The sequence below is a fragment of the Lepisma saccharinum genome, unplaced genomic scaffold (genome assembly GCF_977018435.1).
Source record: "Lepisma saccharinum unplaced genomic scaffold, izLepSacc3.1 HAP1_SCAFFOLD_334, whole genome shotgun sequence".
In the NCBI taxonomy this organism is placed as follows: Eukaryota; Metazoa; Arthropoda; class Insecta; order Zygentoma; family Lepismatidae; genus Lepisma; species Lepisma saccharinum.
In genome coordinates this window covers 180,726-200,981 of record NW_028143059.1, presented here as the reverse complement: position 1 = coordinate 200,981, position 20,256 = coordinate 180,726, and the positions used below count along the sequence as shown (strand labels likewise).

At 37.4% G+C, this 20,256-nt stretch overlaps 1 protein-coding gene across 1 annotated transcript in view; it reads left to right on the top strand.

Moving 5' to 3' along the window:
* Positions 1-18,996, top strand: part of LOC145982688 (uncharacterized) — a 135,941-nt gene extending 116,945 nt beyond the window's left edge. The window contains exon 9 of the mRNA XM_083116051.1: positions 18,818-18,996. Coding sequence (XP_082972177.1) covers positions 18,818-18,996 — 179 coding nt within the window. The remainder of the gene's footprint in view (positions 1-18,817) is intronic.
* The last annotated feature ends 1,260 nt before the right edge of the window (positions 18,997-20,256 follow it).

Below are 20,256 nucleotides of genomic sequence, written 5' to 3'. Positions count from 1 at the left end.
TTTTCATCCCAAGGTTTTTTTACTTGTGGTCGATCTATACTTCTTAACTATGTGTTACCACAGTAAATGTCTCCTGAGTAGATCAATTTTAAATAATGAACATTGAACAATATAAATAAAAATTTAATCATCATAATTAATGAATGCTTATTGGTGCTTCATGTTTTCAGGTAGGTAAGATTCTAATTAGGAAACGGTTATTTTCTTAGTTGCAAGAATTTTTATGTGGAACATGGAACATGTATCTAAATTGTGTCGTGCCAAGGTTACATATTTTCAAGGTACCCAAGAACTTCAACAATTCTCCATTATTATTGATAACCACTCCCTTGTTTAGTTATGTTCCATTTTCACTTCAGAACAAAAGACTTTACTGTAATTATGTGAAAGCTGAACCCATCCATTAATTTTGTCAGTTTCCACACTTTTGCATGAGTAAATGCGAGACCATCACTTTGATTCATTTTTCGCAGTACTATTGACACATTTATTAAATAACACTATAACATTCATTGGGTGTATATCTTGAAATTTACGTATACTTGCGAATCGTGAATTAGGTTATCATAAGTTCCAACAATTGATGCATGCTGCTGTACCATTCCAAACAATGAATCATCTTTTTTGAAAATGCCACAAGGATGAGAAAATCTCCATCATAAAATTGTGGAAATAAGTAATTTGCTGTGTAAGATGAAGACCTAGGTTATCTGACCCCCCCCCCCCTCTCTTCACCTATCCTTCCATACACATATTGTATGTGCTGCAAAGTATGTAATTAGCGCCATTTAATAAGTGATATCAATTCATTCATGCATATCCTGAAATTTCACCAAACATCCCCCAACTAGGAAATTTCACTTCGTTCACTTTCTAATAATAATAATAATAATAATAATATATATATCTTTATTGAGCGGGCGAGGTTCAGCGTACGCTGTTCTCCCCTAATGATAATGTACAATCTGTTGATATGCAGAAAGAAATAAGGCCAGCCTAAAGTGAATTACTGCAAAAGTGTGAATAATATTTGATTGACCTTAATAGATTTGGGAAAAGCTGACAAAAAATATTACTGAACCAATAGCATATTTACATTTTACCAAGTATGTTCTTAATGACTGTCTGTTCTACTCAGTGATATGTAAATCTCAGTGACAAATTCTTTTTTTTTTCCACTCCAGATATCTGAACAAGAACTACATGGAAGGACAGAGCCAAGATATTTCAAGGTCAGTTACACTAGTACCTTCATTCAAATTAAGTGATCAAGAACAAGCAAAAGACAATACAGAATGTGTCAATAGAAAAGGTAACTTTGAAACTGAACCTTCACCAAAATGCTCCAAAACCAAGGCAGATATTAAAGGTACCAAGCACTGTAACAGGAAAAAACAACATATCTCTTCAATGTTCAACCAAGTTTTCTCCAATGAAGGAAATGTATTTGCTCATTCAAATGTCGTTGCAAAGGTGAAGTTTTTGAATCGCTCAGTTTGCAAGAGAAAATTTATTCCTGAAGATAACCTTTACACACAAAGAAGGGTTCACACCAAAGATAAACCTTTTACTTGTTCAATTTGCAACAAAGATTTTACCCGGAAATCAAACCTTAATGATCATATGAGGGTTCACGCCAAAGATAAACCTTTTAAGTGTTCAATTTGCAACAAAGATTTTAACCGGAAATCAAACCTTAATGATCATATGAGGGTTCACGCCAAAGATAAACCTTTTAATTGTTCAATTTGCAACAAAGATTTTACCCGGAAATCAAACCTTAATATTCATATGAATGTTCACACCAAAGATAAACCATTTAATTATTCAATTTGTGACAAAGCTTTTTCCCAGAAAGCAGATCTTCGAGTGCATGTGAGGATTCACACTAAGGAGAAACCTTTTAAGTGTTCAATTTGCAACAAAGATTTTACCCAGAAATCAACCCTTAATATTCATATGAGGGTTCACAACAAAGAGAAACCATTTATTTGCGCAATTTGCAAAAAAGAATTTGCCTGGAAAAATTATCTTAATCTACATATGAGGTATCACACTGAAAAAATACCTTTTTTTACTGTTCAATTTGCAACAAAGATTTTACCTATAAATCAAACCTTAATATGCACATGAGGGTTCACAACAAAGAGAAACCTTTTAAGTGTTCAATTTGTAGCAAAGAGTTTTCCTACAAAGACTCACTTCGTAAACATATGAGGACACACACAAATAAAAAACCTTTTAAGTGTAAGATTTGCAACAAAGATTGTGCCCAAAAACATCACCTTAATAGACACATGAAATTACACACACGGAGAAACCCTTTAATTGTTTAAAATGTGACAAGTATTTTACCCATAATTATATATACTTACTAAATATGTGAAGAGGGTGCATAGTAAATAATACTTAAAAACAATTTGCACATAGGGAATGGAGTTTCTGAGTAGAAATTTCTGGAAATTATTGTCATTCTGTGTATATATCATTTGGGATGGGATCCCGAGCTCTGTGTTATACAAATCATCACTTCATGTCTACAACTATGGTGCAACCATTTTATTAATTGAGATCTCAACCATCCCTTCCAATGGTTTTCAGTAGCTGAACTGTACTACTAATAGTAAGACTTGAATCTTTCCTGGCGACGAGTGATGAATAGATTCTCTCGTTCTATCTCAGTTCAACCCTGAAGATGAGAGTGACAAAGCTTTCAAAAGCTTGGAATATTTTCCACAACTCACCTGGTCGATAGCCCGAGAGAATCTATTCATGTACTACTAATGTTTTCTACTGTTTTTGGTAGTCCAATGGTTTCTCCTATCTTAAGTGGCTGTGGCTGAACTGTACTCTTTATGTTTTCAGTAACATAATTATACAACCAAGATCTTTTATTATTGTGTTCAGCATATTTATTTATAAAAACAGTACTATTATCAGTAATGAAATATTTCTTATCAATACAACTGAAAATGCAATGAAGAAATCGTATAAACAACTAAAATGAATATATGGTAAAGCATGTGGAACTTGCTACTTAGGAATGTGCTCACACAACAAAAAATCAAGTGTAGTGAACATGTTTTTAAGTGTGTAGCTTCACTGTGGTTAATGCACTTGTAGAAAATTGAAAAACATACTGTTTATACATAAATTGACATATTGTTTTTCATATATTCACATGAAAACATCAAAAAATTATTTTAAACAAGACCTGATCCTCATTGCTTGAAAAACCAAAATAAGCAAACATTGTTGACTATGTTGATCAAGAGATGGCTCTTTTCTGCAATTGCACTACACAGAGATAATAATAACCATGTTTTCAGTAACATAATTATACAACCAAGATCTTTTATTATTGTGTTCAGCATATTTATTTATAAAAACAGTACAGTCTGTAAACAGAACAGACTTTTCCATGCTGAAAAGAAAATCAACTGATATGATAATGTATTAAAGCTACTAGCTGCTTTATGGCTGAGCTATTTCTTAAGAAAGAGTTGTAGTAACTTATTCATAAGATATATCTGACTTCAGTAGTATTCATTAGAAAAACAGTAGATATTCAGTTCGTGTACTCTTTTTTCCAATGCACTTCAAAATCTCAAAATTACTGAATATATGGTGTCAAGAATGAATTTGCCTATTCCTGGAATCAATAAATGATTTTATAATATATTGTAGCAAGTATTATGCATAATTATTCACATTGTTTCTTCAGTACAGTAGTCCTACTGCAGAGTACATTAGCTGTACAGTAATCTGCAATAGGGTTCCATTAGATTTCACAGTACACAGTAGGATATATTTGAAAACAGTAGAATTTGTCTACTGAAAGCAGTAGAATTTGTCTACTGAAAACAGTAGAATTTGTCTACTGAAAACAGTAGAAATTTCCAGCAGGGAGTTGTAAGAAAATAACCATTCATAACAGGATGTGGGCTTTTTAAATAGCTAGCCATTGTTTAAGTACTTTTTTTAGCCAAAGTACAAAGCAAAGAAAGAAGCTTCATTACCAGTAGCAGTGACTCAGGGTGGCTACTCACTGGGAATTCCTTGAATTCCAGGAATTATGCGGGAAGTATTGGCTCCGGGAATTATACATGAATTATGCGGGGATTTTGCTCCTTAAACATGAAAAATTGCAACTTTTATTAATCCAGATCTCAAATTTATCTATACATATTCATAAATGTTATGAGGCATATTTTTCACAGTTCAGATTTTATGTTTGTCAAGGAAGTAAAAGAAAGCTGCATTGGAAAATATATGAAAACAGAATTCTTCTGTGAACTCGTAGTAGGACAAATGTATAACGTTGGTAGGCTAGGATAATTGCTAAATGAGGAAAAAAGATCCCAGAGGAAAATACAGTATAGTAATGGAATGCGTATAGATTCCTATTTTAACTTCTCGTGCAGTCTTTCCTTATTTTTACTTGCCTTGCTATGTGTCATTGGTTTGAAACTTATTTTTATGAACGGTGTTTCATTTCTAAAACTGCGAACGTTTATGTATGAGTACAATATCAGAGATCATTGATATTTCTTTAGGATAGAAACAGCAATGTGGGTTTATTTCATGCTGTGCAGTACTGGCATGCAATAGGGTCCATATAAAATCTTGTATGAACCTCATTTTTTTAAGTACATTCTAGGTATATTCCAAAAAACGGACTCCAAAATATATGATTCTGAATCGTGTTTATTGAACAACGTAACATTTTAGAAATACAACTCCATTTATCTATATTGTGTGTTTTAAGTTATTTTGCCCCTATTGTTTCTTTCTAACACTAGGAATATTGTAAAGGAAAGTTTTCCCTGTACACTCACCGGCAATAAAAATTGGACATAGAGACCTGAAATACTCGCTTCCCTGCGAGGCATTGTGTGTGGTGCCTAACTCTACGGCGATAGGCAGATTTTAATAGGGAAGTTTCAACTGCAACTTCTACCAGCCCCGTAGATTTATGCAACAAACACAATGCCTTGCAGGCAAGCGAGGATTTCAGGATCTATGTGTCCCATTTTTATTGCCTGTAACTGTACTCTGCACCATGCCATTCAGGAATACATCTCATTGTAGTCACGCTCAAACTCAACTGCATGAAAACAGGATCTATTGTATACAGAGTACCAGTGAAAGTAAGCTGTTGTCCCAGTCCATTCTTCTAGGAAATTATTTTTAAGAATTCAAACCAGAACTTAGATCTTTCCAATTTTATTTTTAACAATGCCAGAATATAGAATTCTAATAAACAAATAGTTTATATTTCCCTTTCTTTTTATATCAAATTCAAATAAATTAATATCCTAATACTTAATAGATTAATAATTGGGGGACAATACGTGAGTAGTGCACGCGGCCATACGACTGAGAATTATAGATTAGGTTCCTGGATACTGATTCTAATAATCTAATTATCCATTGAAATTAACAAATCTAATATTGAACAAATAAATAAATATCTAACTAAAGAATTAGAAGGAACCCCAATCTACTTACATCTCCCATCGGATAGCCACACTCACCATTCACGTGTACAGTAAGAGTCACTCCACTCTTTCCCCCTTAACGGATGCCTCCCGACTGAGCAGGCTTGATTCTTCCTCATGGCTCTGAGCATGCTAGCCAATCAAAATGAGGCAAGACGTCATACAATGATACCAACTCACTTCGTGGGCAGAGGGTTATAACATCCCCTCCCCCTAGTGTATAACAAACCTTAACCTCTGAACACAAACATCTTCAACAGCTTTCAAATCAATTACATTTACCAAATTACATTCATCATATTTTCATAGAAGTTGCTCTGGTTTATCCAGAATTTCAGGAATCATATCTACGAATTTCATTTTAAGTTGAAGGGTTGTCGACACAGGTTCCGCAGTAAAATCCTGTAAAATAAAATCTGAACCAGAAACTGGAAATTCTATGGCATACAAATTATTTTAGGTGCACCCTGTATATACTCTTTTACAATGATTTTCAATATGTTGAATTTTTACATACACACTCTCACAATTATCAAACACGTAACATTATCTTTAGTATTACAAAACAAAAAACAATACAAAGAAAGGGATTACTCTAATAAACAATGAATGGTCGAGAGGCATAGTGACTTAGTTTCAACTCATGTTATCAACTCGCCTGGGCAAATATCTCTTCAACGAAGTGACATGGCAACGTTTGTGCTTAGAAGGGTTGTTGACCTCAACTGCCAGCACACTGGCAGGAGTGAGGAATCGTATTAAGCGATAAGGTCCCGAGTATTTTAGTTGCAGTGACCTTGTAGTCTGTTCGGGGCCAGAAGAAACAAGTTGAGATTTTATCAAGACAAGATCGCCTATTGCAAAGGGTACTCTCGTAAACTTACGTGAATAAAGGCGATTCCTTTTTTCCCAAGATTTCTGCATGTTTTCAAGAGCAGATTTCCATTTTAATTCTAGTTGTTCCTTTGACAATTGATCATTTTCTGAGTGTAATTGCCATCGAACTTCCAAGGGATCGAAAAATACACGCCCCATAAATAATTCTGACGGAGTGTTACCAGTAGCATAGCTTTCTGAACAATTAATAGAATACTGTATCTCTTTCAATCCTTTCATCCACTCATTTTGTCTGTCGTGAAAATACGCTCGAAGAGAAGTTTTTAAAACTTTAATATATCTCTCCGCTAAATTACTCTGAGGATTATATTCGGTGCATGTAATATGTTTAATTCCAAAATTGTACAAAAATGATGTGAAATATTGCGAGACAAAGTAAGAGGCATTGTCACTAACCAATTCCATGCACAAACCGCTGTTCATAAACAACTCGTAAAGCTTATCAACTATAACTCTGGAGTTCAAAACTCTTAACCCTTCCAAATGAACAAATTTGGTTGCAGCATCAACTATTAATAAAAGATATTTACAATTCTTAGAACGTGGCAATGGCCCCACAATATCTACATGATATCTTTGGCTGGGTATCGTGATTACACGTGAACATAAAATGTTAACAGGATTCTCATTTCGTTCTTTAGCTTTCTGACACAAGTCGCAGGTTTGACAGAACTCTTTAACCATGGACTTCATATTGTCCCAGGTAAAATGTTTCTGTACTCTTTTCAAGGTTTTAAACCAACCACAATGTGCTCCACTATAAATATTGTTGTGAAAATACTGAATCAAGGATTTTTGAGTGTTACTAGGTACACAAATTCTATAAGGCATCCCCGATACTTTTGTTTTTTTGTACAAAACATCCTTGAACATTTTATAATCTTTTACATCTTTATTTTGTCGAATATTATCTATTATAGGTTTCAAGATTTCGTCTTTGTATTGTTCGTCCGACAAAATATTACTATACAAAGGATGAGACCACATTGTCAAATTGAGGTTTGTGAGCTCTTCCAAATCATGCATCTCTGTGTCAAAATTCTTATTATCATACATCCTGGACAATAAATCAGAACATACGTTATTTTTAGCAGGAATATGTTCCATTTCGAAACTAAATGATAACAACTTTTCCAAATAACGAGCATATTTAGTGAACTTTGTTGCCCGCTTAATCATCCAAGCAACACTCATGCTATCTACTTGAATTTTAAATGGCCTAGCTCTCAAATAATAATGAAACTTATCCAAAGCTAACATTAAGCTCCATAATTCAATATCATATATCGTACGATTTTTATCTCGATCTTTCAAACGTTTCGAGTGAAAAAACACAGGACGTAAATTACCAAATTCGTCCTCTTGAAGCAGGATAGCTCCATAGCCTGTCAAACTACCGTCAGTTTGGACAACAAAATCTTTATTCATATCAGGCAATTTAAGTACAACATGTTTTTCAAAAAGAAGTTTAATATGATTCAGAGCGTTCTGTTCTAAAGATCCCCATTTAAACTTCACATTCTTTTTCTTTAAGTCATTAAGAGGGGCTACAACTTGTTGGAAATTAGGTATAAATTTCGCAAAATATTGCAAAAAGCCCAATAGTTTCATCAAAGCTCTTAAATTTTTAGGAGGACTGATATTATGAATAGCTTCTACTCTTTTGGGGTCTAGTTGCAAGTTTCCCTGAGAAATTTTAAAACCTAGGAAAAATATTTCATCCTGTACGAATTGACTTTTAGAAGGTGAAATTGTAACACCATATTTACGTAATATCTCTAGTACAATTTTGAGATGTTTCAAATGACTGGCTTTATCTGGGCTAAAGATTATCAAATCATCACAATACCAAAATAAAAATTCTCCTTTAAGATGACCAAACATAATTTGCATAACTCTCGCTAGTGCACTTGGACCTACGCTTAAACCAAATGGTAAGGTACGATACTGCCATTGTCCCGACTGTGAGACGAAGGCTGTTACTTTCTTACTTTCTTCATTAATTGGGATTTGATTGAATGCCCGTTTAAAATCAAGAACAGAAAAAACTGTGCCGACTTATTTTAGACAAACTTTCTTCCAAAACACATGGAGGATAAGCGTCAAATATAATATGTCGGTTAACCTCTGAATAATTTACGACAAGACGTTTGGTGTTGTTTTTAGAGTCAATCAGGAAACAAGGACTAGCATACGGGCTGTTAGAAGGTTCAATTACATTTTGGGCTAACAAGTCCGATATTATAGCTTCTAGTTCTTTCTCCTTCTCGGCATTCAATAAATAAGGGGCTGATCTAACTGGCACATTATCTTTCATGTGAATATGGTACACAAAATCTTTTATAACGCCAATCTTATCACAAATGACATCACGAAATTGATTCTTACACTCACCAAGTTGATGTGCAAAATAGTTCTCGTCTTGCGATGTCACATCAGGAATAGTCTCCCGAGTAGGTGGATTCTTCCAATCTCCATCACTGGATCTATCACTGGGTACAGCAGTCTTCTTGCCTAGTTGTCGTCCTGGTCCTCTTCTTGATGCATTTGAAGAAAACTTGTTAGTAGTACGATCATTGAAACGGGATTTTACTGTAGAAGTAGAGGGGGGATTTTCCTAAAAAACACGTCCAGCATTAAAAATGCTGTCACAGTTCCACATAATAGGAAATTTTTGAGGCAGAGTTTCAAATTCTAACAAGGCTTTGTCCATACGAAACACCATCTTCGTTCTGATATGAAACTTTACTCCCAATATCACATTTACAGGTAACGTCGGAGACACATACAGTTCCACTGGCCACGTGAGGGGCCCCAGTTGAACAGGCACACACACTACTTGCGTCAACTTTAACTGTTCATCGTTCCCTAGGATGACGTTTAGATTCTTTTCTCTTACTTCCACTTTACAAATTTGTTGAATGCGTTCTAAAAATCCTTGGCTTATAACATTTTCAGAACACCCTGTATCTAAACACAGCGGAGTTGGAATGTTAGCCAATTTTCCTTCGACAAACAATGCTTTTACTTTAACGGAAAGGTCTCTATTGTTATATTGAGGCATCATATAAGTGTTCTTATACTTAGAAAAACTTTGTTTTTGCTGGGGAACTACAGGAAGGCACTGATTGTTTCTTAATAAATTCCCATCTCTAACCAAATTCCCAGTTTGTGTCTTACTAAAGTTCTTACATTCCATGAAATATTCACGACAAAGATAAGCATGTTTTTGAAATATCTTAAGTTTATTTCTCAACTCGTGAATTGAAGTAGGAGTGTTCGAAAATAACAATTGTTGAGACAGAGAGGGATGAAGTCTATCAATCATGAGTCCAACGAACTCTTCTTCTGAAAATTTCACTCGCAATATCTTGGCTCCTCTTAACCTAGTATCCAGGAAATCCACCGGGTCTTCTGAAATTTCTTGCTTTCTTAATACCTTTTCAGATATTAAACTATGCACACTTAGACTGTTGCAAAATTGTTTTACAATACTGTCTAGAATTACGTCCCACTTGGAACCTTGTTGAATATGTTGTAACCATATTTTACTAATTCTACATTGAACTTTAGATATTACAGCAATCAAAATATCTTTTACCGGAAACATTTTCTTTTCTATAAGCATTTGAACGGAATACATAAATCTAAAGATATTTTCAGCCTTTTCATCGTTCAAATTGGGAATATTTCGCAGAAAGTGATTCAAAGTATATTGTGCCATATTATTAGACAACTTATTCATAGCTCTTCCAGAGAATACGGAAGTACAGTTGGAATCGTCGTCAGAAGACGATTCAGCAGAAAAATCTATTAAATTCTGGGACGGTCTTTTATTCACCCAACATGGTTTATGGGGAAATCTACTATAAGTCTGTTTGACTGAAGTTTCCTCCTTTCGGATATCACCAAATTGCAAAGGAGGTTTTGGCAAGGCAGGTGAAAACGGGTTTAATGACTGACCTTCATAAAGTGTGGAACTTATAGGTAAGCCCTGGTACATAGTGCAGTCACCAGCAAGTGGCAGCAATGTGTCTGGCACACCAGTCAAGTCGACCGTGTGGAAGGGATTTCCGGTCGCATGACTCATCTTTAATGCTTTCGAACAACCAACTATCCACCTTCTGATTTTCAAATTTGATCAAACCAATCTGCAATTAAAGATACTATCAATTACAAATATTCGTAACAAAAATTTCCTAGAACTAGAACCATGCTCTCTTGCAACTTAGCTGTAAAAAAAGGCCCATCTCATTGTAGTCACGCTCAAACTCAACTGCATGAAAACAGGATCTACTGTATACAGAGTACCAGTGAAAGTAAGCTGTTGTCCCAGTCCATTCTTCTAGGAAATTATTTTTAAGAATTCAAACCAGAACTTAGATCTTTCCAATTTTATTTTTAACAATGCCAGAATATAGAATTCTAATAAACAAATAGTTTATATTTCCCTTTCTTTTTATATCAAATTCAAATAAATTAATATCCTAATACTTAATAGATTAATAATTGGGGGACAATACGTGAGTAGTGCACGCGGCCATACGACTGAGAATTATAGATTAGGTTCCTGGATACTGATTCTAATAATCTAATTATCCATTGAAATTAACAAATCTAATATTGAACAAATAAATAAATATCTAACTAAAGAATTAGAAGGAACCCCAATCTACTTACATCTCCCATCGGATAGCCACACTCACCATTCACGTGTACAGTAAGAGTCACTCCACTCTTTCCCCCTTAACGGATGCCTCCCGACTGAGCAGGCTTGATTCTTCCTCATGGCTCTGAGCATGCTAGCCAATCAAAATGAGGCAAGACGTCATACAATGATACCAACTCACTTCGTGGGCAGAGGGTTATACAAGTCACATATCACATTCCTTTCATGACATTAATTAACTCACTAATTACTCTCCTGCAGCATTTCTATAATACTTTGAGTCACGGAGGTGTATTCTGTAGGGTGTCTGTTTCCATGCAGGAGACCTGGGTTCGATTCTCAGGGTGGGTGATGTAAGGTCAGAATTTTTCTGGCCTTCTCCCCCCTGCCCCCCTAAAGCATCTCTGGGGCTCACCCATCCTCAAATCAATGGATACCTGGGGGTAACCCCGTGTGGGTAAAGGCAGCTGGAGTGTGGTTCTGATCACATAACCTACAAATATGGTAGAGATCGACAATGTGTCCTGCCGTACCCCCACATCCCCTAAATGTGCCTTCATTGCATTGTGCTATATGCACGGGGAACTTTTTTTTAAGCAATATGATACTTTAAAACATCTTGTGACATTTAGTAATGTTTTTTTTATACTCTCTGTAGACCCAGAGGATGCAAAGATAGGATTTTTGAAGTGTTGCAAGGCTTTTTAACATGCTGCAGTTAGAATAATAAAAAATAAATAAATTAATTAAAAAATCGGTTGATTGTCTCTTCTTCAGTTTCACATAAATACTAAACATTCCTGCCTTTTGGGTTAGCCTGGATATGGGTTGGCCGCGGTGGCTCAGTCGGTAACGCATCTGACTACCATGCTCAAGGTCCCGGGTTCGATCCCTGGCCGGTTCAAATCCGGGAACTTTTCTAACGATGGAAGCGGTCCCGGCGCCCACCCAGCGTCGAATAACATGGGTACCTGGGGGAAACCCTGGGGGGGGGTAAAGGCGGTCAGGGGCGTGATGCTGATCACATCACCCCCACTCACGACCGGATCAAGAAAGTGTGGGGCGTTACCCCCACACCCCCTATACGCCTTCATGGCGTGGTGCTAAGCACAGGGGAGCACTTTACCTTTTTTTATGGAGAAAAGAGACATAATAATATATACCAATACAGTTATTAAAATAATGCCTCTTTTATGCTATGCTGTCCATCATTCTCTGTCATTTGCAACACAAACAAGTCTCGGCGGTATAGGTTGAAACCAAAAGTGACAGCGTAACGTTCCCTAAGGAACTGGGAATGAATCTGGGTGGCGTAGATCATGTATGCCATCATCCTTAATGATGGCATATTCACTGCTCATGGAGAGCTTAATGGTAACATGCAAGAGGTAACACATACACACTATATGGCAAACACAACACTTGGCTTTTATAACCTTTAAAATTGGATCACCATGCTAAATGGAAATACCTGACTCTCACTGTGTGGAGGGAGCACCCTCGAGGTATCGAACTACGGACTGGTTAATAAACGAGGTGTCCGTTTGTGATACTAGTCTGAATGCTCAGACTTCACTCTCCTTTACTTGGATTTCTTGATCGTAATTCTGCCTGATGAACCCCACTGTCCTAGATATTTATTGCGATGTATTTTGCTAAGCAATGCCGAGTCAGTCACCTGCAACTTCTTCCTGGGTTACACCTGTTTACGTTTTTACGCCTTTGGTGACCCAGTAAAGCTTAGGTAACATCTGACACTGCATTCCTTACTGTTGAGTTCCTGGCTGGAAAGTGATAGCTAGTGTCTGGGATTTGGAAGTTCTTTTGTACCAATATATTTCCATTATTTGTGGATTATTAGGACATAAAAGAAAGAGAAGGGAAGAGTGCTAGCAGAAATTATACAATCCACAACCCTCCCGCCTTGCTTGAATATAGATAAAAAAAAATGAATTCTACAGCGGCCTTTACACATCTTTCGCAAGAACTCCGAAATAATGTGACCCGGAAACAGCCCATAATGGTAGTAATGCTAATTTTGAAAACATCCACCATGAGCGTTCAAGCAGGAATTTAAAATAAAATATATCTTCTATTTCCACACAGCCTTTACACCTTCCAGGTAATTATATGCCTTTGAGAAGTTTAGGCACAGCTTTCCCTTTACCCAAGCCTTTGATCTTGTCAATCATCTGCTTCCCAGGATGTGGAGGGTTTGTTCAGTAATCATCTGAAAAACTGCCACAAGGAAGGGTCAGCGAATTTTTGGAAAGGACAAATGTTGCTCTTGGCCTTGATTGTAGCAACTCAAAAACAATGGTATAGGAAGGTATCTGTTGGAAAATTTCAACCAATACTTACAGATACCATTGGTATCAGCCAATACGATTACATCGGTATCTGTATCGGCTCAGTCCTAGTAGTTATTGTAGTTAATGAATACATGACTTTTTCCTTTTTGCCCTCTCAACCATCCACCCTTGCCCACTATGATGTTCAACTAAAGTTCCCACATGAGGAAGTGACTGGTAACTAAGGTGCTACCACACAAATTATTTCATAATTATAACTTTGTACAGCCTTATTCTGGAAATGTGTACCTTTTTTGTTGTATTTGTCAACAACTAATTTTAGTATGATTTGAGGAAAATTGCCTAATGAATGAAACCTTGAACTCGTTGACTTTTACTGTATTAATTATTTGGAGTGCTGGAAGCTCTTCTAAATGTTGTTTTTTTTTTCTTTGGATTCCTCCAACTTTTGACAATCGTTGGTCCTCAAAGTACTTAAAAAGACCCAGCCAACTCTGAGTGCTATAGGGAAAAATATACAATTTACTACAAGAGAGTGGAGAAATAATTGTGGACATTTGCATCCCTCCCTTCATTACAAAATTAATATGTCAAATGTCTAAACTCCTTTCTTTCAACAATTGCCTCAGGTTGATATTCTTTATTTGAGTACCTGCATGGATTGTGCAACATCAGTGAACCCCCCTTCCTCCTCTCTCCCCCCCCCTCTTGCTGATTTTCTTTGTCAAACTCAAGAGATTTTGCCAATGCGGGCTCATATAATTACAGGGAAACTTTTGGTATCATCCTTTCATCATAAACAAATTGGAAAAACATCAGTCTGTAACAATCCATTTAGCTGGAAGAGCTTTCTGGAATATAAAAGGAAACCAAATTTTGACTGTCATGCTCATTTTTAGTCTTATTTGAGGTGTTGTAATGTTTATTTTTGTCTCTTGTTTGATGTGTCTGACTGGAAAGTGACCAAAGGGGCCAATAGGATTTCTCTGGCCACAGTGCAGGTTTATCTAGGGTAGTGGGTGAAGTACGTCATCAACCAATCAATCAGTGACACTGATCTACCCATCCAACAATGTTTCGCAGCAGCCGATCATGGTCATTTGTAGCAGATCGTAAATCTTGTTTGTAGTAAATTATTATAACATACTACAGGGTACACAAAATATCTTTATGGCTGAGAAAAGCAAATGTGAGAACATTAATATAACATGAACTTTTGGATATGGAAATATGTTAGACTGAAATGGTATGGTTGCAAGATGATCCTTTTATTTATATATTTAATAATAATGTATTTTGAACTTCTTTAAATTGCAAAATTTCCAAGTATGTCTCAATATCAGCAGAAATTTGTATGAGTAATATTCGTATTGGTTCAGGCTAGTATTATCTCAACCCTAGTACGTGTGCTGTGCTGCATACAAAGTACTTATGTAGGATGTAATTCAATGGGTTTGTCATATTTTCTATATAATTTTGTCAAATAGGTGTTATTCTGTACAAGAGTAGCAGTTCTGCTAAATTCATTGGCCCTGAACTCAAACTCGTTTCATCAATGTGATTAAAATATCTCAATTAAGGACTGTCAAAGGAGAGAAGTTTTCTATTAAAATTTTGAGAGGAGTAAGTTCATGATTGACAGATTCTAGGATGGCACTTAGGTTACTCCACCACTTATCATATAGTTTCCAAGCCAACACTACCCACCTGCACTGCGCCCTTAGACTAAGGAACTTTAAGAATTGTGAAAGGTTGGAAGCACCCATGTGGGTTGTCTATCAGTCAATAAGTAAGGATGTTTGATAAACTTGCTTCATTGCATTTAAGGTAGATAAGTCATGTGATGAAAGGGACAATTTGATTTCCATGTTAGTTGATAATTGCATGACAATATCACATTTATTTGTGTATGCACTTTACTATGAAGATGAATGCTGTGTTAACTGTAGCAATGGAATTGAGTAAGTAGGTATACAAGCATGGGATTTAACCTCATAATGTTTGACATTTGAGCGCTACATGGGACATGGAAATCTACTTCCATAGTTTTTTACTTTTTATCAGGTAGGCTACATATTGTATTCGTATGTTCTTCTTAAAGATTCGCATTACCACTTTTTATAGATGCAAAATAATCTAACACAGTTATTTTTAGTGGTTATTGTTTTATCTGCTATGTTTTGTTCTGGTTTCCCAGAACTTTCTCAATCTACACTAAGAGATACATACAAAAACACAACCTCACATGGCTAGTCAATCTACACTTTTGTAGAGCCCCAAGTTAGAGAAGTGTAAAGTGACTAGCCAAGTGAGATTCTCTTTTTGTATGTATCTCTTAGTGTAGCTTCAGAAAGTTCTCGGAAACCAGAACGAAACATTGCAGATAAAATAAAATAATAACCACTAAAAATAACTGTGTTAGATTATTTTGCGTATTGTATTCCTTAGTAGGTTTGCAACCTTGATTTTTATACTTCTTCTTGGGATTTTTGCACATGATTTTACAGTCACATACTATGTGCATTCTATAGTATAACATTTGAATAATACACCCTGTAAATTATAAAAATTATGGACTTCTGCCATAATTCGTTTTAATAAATTTAGAAATTCTACCCGACACACATTTATTTTTCATTGCTCAAAGTGCAAGTCACACTCACTCTCACTATGTATTTGCATCCACCTACTACAACATACTAGTGCGATCTAGAATACGGATAGCCAAATCCCGATAAAATGTTATCCGGATGTTGGAAAATGTTCTATCTGGATTTCCAATATCCAAACATCAGGTAATCTGATATGAAGATATACCGATTATTCTGATATCTGAATTGTCTGGATTATCTGGATAATCAAAATGTGTTCATTATCTGGGCAGTTTTACGTGCTATCCAATCTTTTATTTATCATATTCGTATATCACTGTACAAATTCCTTATAGAGGGACCATAAAGAAAATAACCTTCTGCTAAAATGCTTCCCTCTCGATCCGTTCATCTCCATCCACAAGGAAGCATGCTCCCCTCTGCTCTTCCTCTCCTTGTGGAAGAGTGGTGAACAGGTGTCGCAGGTCTGCGTAGGTTCATTTGCTGGTGGTTCCACTATACAAATCATCCATCAGCTCTGTACTATCCGAATTATCAGGATATTCAGGTTATCTGTTGTATCCATAATGAATATCAGATGATTTGAATATGGATACCAATTACCTGAATTTTGTGGTCTAGCACTGACTGAAGGGTAACTTTATGCTAACATTCTTAACTTCTGGTTGTTTGTTGTTTTGTTATTCTATTCACAAACTTGAGTTCTGGCTATTAAGAATGCAACACTACATAGGGACACTTCAAAATTAGATCTTAGAAGTACAAAAACTAAGTTTCAAACCAGAATTGGCATCAGGTTTATAAGGACATAAGGCTAACTGGATGAAAAAGACTATGCTATTACTAATTAAAATAGATCACATCATCAGAAGATGACTCTCATCTTATAACCACAGGTAGTTTTCAATTCTAGGATTTTTATATTCCAGTAGTAGCTTCCTGTTCTTGAACCACAAGTCTACTGAATCTATTTACACAACTTCTAGTTAATGGTGAATTCGCTTGGACCACTTTGCAAAGCCTGGCCAAGTAGAAAATGTTACATACTACAACCTTAGTGACAATGAAGTTCGACCAGTCACAAATATAGGAGTGTGTTGTGAAAGAAGGAGAACACATGCATATGCTGAACATATTTTATTCAGCAGCCTACATGGAACAAAGGAAAACATAAATTTCCGCTGCAACGCAGCAATGTATGGTGTCCACACAAAATAAAATATTTTCGTCCATCTACACTTGACATTGAAGTTCGACCACTGTTAGAGGGGATCCTGTTTACCATGGTGTGACGCCGCCCCGTCGGCGAATAACTGTGGCAATGTGTCGGGGCATGCTGCGGACGAGTCATTCAAGGTATTCCACATCGATGCAGTGCCATTCCTCCTGCAGGCAGGCGATAAGAGCAGCCACTGTCGTGGGTCCCCTCTGTTGCACACGTCGCTTAAGATCACGCCACACATTGTCAATGGGCGAGAGGTCGGGACTCGATGGTGGCCATGGCAGAGTTCGCACGTGATGGCGAGTCAACCATTCTCTTATCAGCCGCGCTGTATGAGGCCTGGCATTGTCGTGTTGAAAGATGAGACGCCGCCTGTGGAACAGGTGCCTTTGCACTGTGGGAAGATGCCGCTCCAGTATGCGTGTATAGGCGTGTGCATTCACAATGCCCTCACAGACGTGTAGTGGGCCAACCCCAGATGCCGTCATACATCCCCATACCATCACTGACGCAGGTTTCTGTACCCGACGTGCATTGATTTTGCTTCATTATGTTCCTCGTTCCGACAAATGACTGTTTTCCATATTTTCCCGTACACAACATTGCAAATGGATTCGTCCGTCCACAAAACCCTGTTTCACTGCTGAAATGTCCATCCCCGGTACATTCGTGCCCACCGTAGTCGATTGCCTTTGTTCAACATGGAAAGGAAGGGTTTACGTTTCGCCTTGTACACTCTGTAACCGCATTGCTGTAGGTAACGGCGAATGGTTCTGGTTGACACTTCAATGTGAAAGTGTTCTCGATTCCACAGTCGTAATTCGGACACAGAAACATGATTGTTGGTCTGGATATAGCGCCCAAATATCCGTAGGTCAAGCACGCTCAGCAGGCGTTTTCGACCAGGGGCCTTACCTGGCTCTGTAGTACCCGTATTTTGGTGGTGTTTGATGATGCAGTGGACGGTTGACTTGGGTAAGTTCAGTTGGCGCCCTATTTCCCGTTCACTGAGTCCATCCCGTTGCAACTCCACCACTCTTCTCCTCACGGTGTTGTCAATAGGTTTGCCCCTGGCCATGGTGATGATGCACTGCGGTTCCTCGGTGCACAGCATGCGCTTATATACGGCGGACTCCCTTATCGTGTCCGTGACGTCATGCTTCCGTCGAATGCGCCACTATCTGGAATTTCCGTATGGGTCTGGTGCCTGGTCGAAGTTCAATGTCACGCGTATAGTTCCCCGTTTTCGTTCTTTACGTGACCTTGGGTGCAACATGCTGGGATCACGATTCTTGCCTGCTCACACGCCTCCTCTTACACACATGCGTCACTTCTGCGGGTCACCCATTCCACCGCCTATGCCTCTGTGCATTTAATCACGTATTCCTTTCTGGTCGAACTTCATTGTCACCAAGGTTGTAGAAGAAGTTTGTGTGTTTGTGTGTGTTAATTTATGTTGTCTTATACAGAAGGTCATCTGCGTATGTGTGTCCGATTTTGGACTAGCACTTACCTTATGAAAATCCACGGGACCACCATCGGTGGGCCTCAATTTGATCACCATGTGTTTTGGCAATAGCCCTGCACCGTAACTTCCATTGTAGGAGGCTACGATGAAGTACAGGAAGTGGAATCTTCTGCCAGTCCTCCTGACAGACTTTCCACAGGCGCCAGAGAGTGGTGGCACAATAAGAGGAAAGTGCCCGTTTCAGTAGACCAAACCGACACAAATCCACGGGACTCGCATCTGGTGACTTTGCCAGTTTATCTTGAAATGGAATAGCCCGAATGCCGGTGTCTGTTGCCATCTGTTGCAGAAAGTTCTGGGTAGAACAAGATGTATGTGATGAGACCTTACACAGATAGGCCTCACTGAGGTAATGTTCACAGCTTTGAAAAACCTTCCGGAGGTTTAATTTCTCACAGGGTGTGGTTCACAGTTGACTGCGCCACGTGGAGTCGTGTGGCCATCACACATTGCTTCGGGGGTTTTTCTGTAGTGCCATTCGATGCAACTTCCGAGAGATGGGTTTCATCACTGCAGTGCATGCTCACTTCCTCGTCCCCTGGTGGGCGACAGAATAGCTGGAACCTCGTGGTTTTTATGCCGCTTGATTATGTTCTTGATGGTCGTCGAACCCAAGGTGCATCCATGTTCTTTGCACTGTTTCTGAATTTTTGACACCGAATATTTGGCATGGAAAAGTGCAACTATGTAGTCCTCCCAAAAACGGTTCACCTTAGGAGCCATGATGCACACAACACACACTCGCGATAGTGCCTTGATACTACAGGCTCTAATCGAACTCCCACGCTTTTAACTGCTTGGATCGGTAGATTCTGTTCTCAGGAGTGACAGTTCAAAATCGAACACATATACACGGATCGACCTTCTGTAATACCTTATTAACTTGCCATATCAATTAAAGATATTAAAGAAAAGTTTAACAAATCAAAAGAATAAAAATAAATTATGCAATCAGAGCCACACATGTCATCGAAAGATTTCAAACCTGTCTTAAACTCTGTCTTCACACAGCAATTTTGTTAATTCAACTGTATAGAATTTTTTATGTACCCAGAGAATCTGCACATTTCACAATCATCTGATTATTCAGACATGCTATACTATCCATAACAAAACTCACAATATTGTCATATAAATTATTTATTCATAACTGGGAAATGAGAAACACGGTAGTAGATAAATACAGAGAAACTAGTACTCACTTCATCTGCAAATCTATTTTTTTTTTTTTTGTTCTATTAATTTCAGTGTCCACTGCCACCATCCTCGTTGGAACTTGTTGTCCTGTTGCCTGGCGTGCTTCTATTGTTCGTAGTTCTCCGCTAGGTGCCCTGTTGTTAACTGTTTGTCTGTGTCCATGTCGTCTGCTATTTCCCAGTGCTACCTGTTGTAGTAGGGGAATCTAAGTGTGGTGTTCCTGTCCGCTATCAACAGGAATTTACATTAATTTATTTTAATGTAAAAATATTGAAATATAAATACAGAACTATGACTTTGGATGTTCAAACTCTCTAA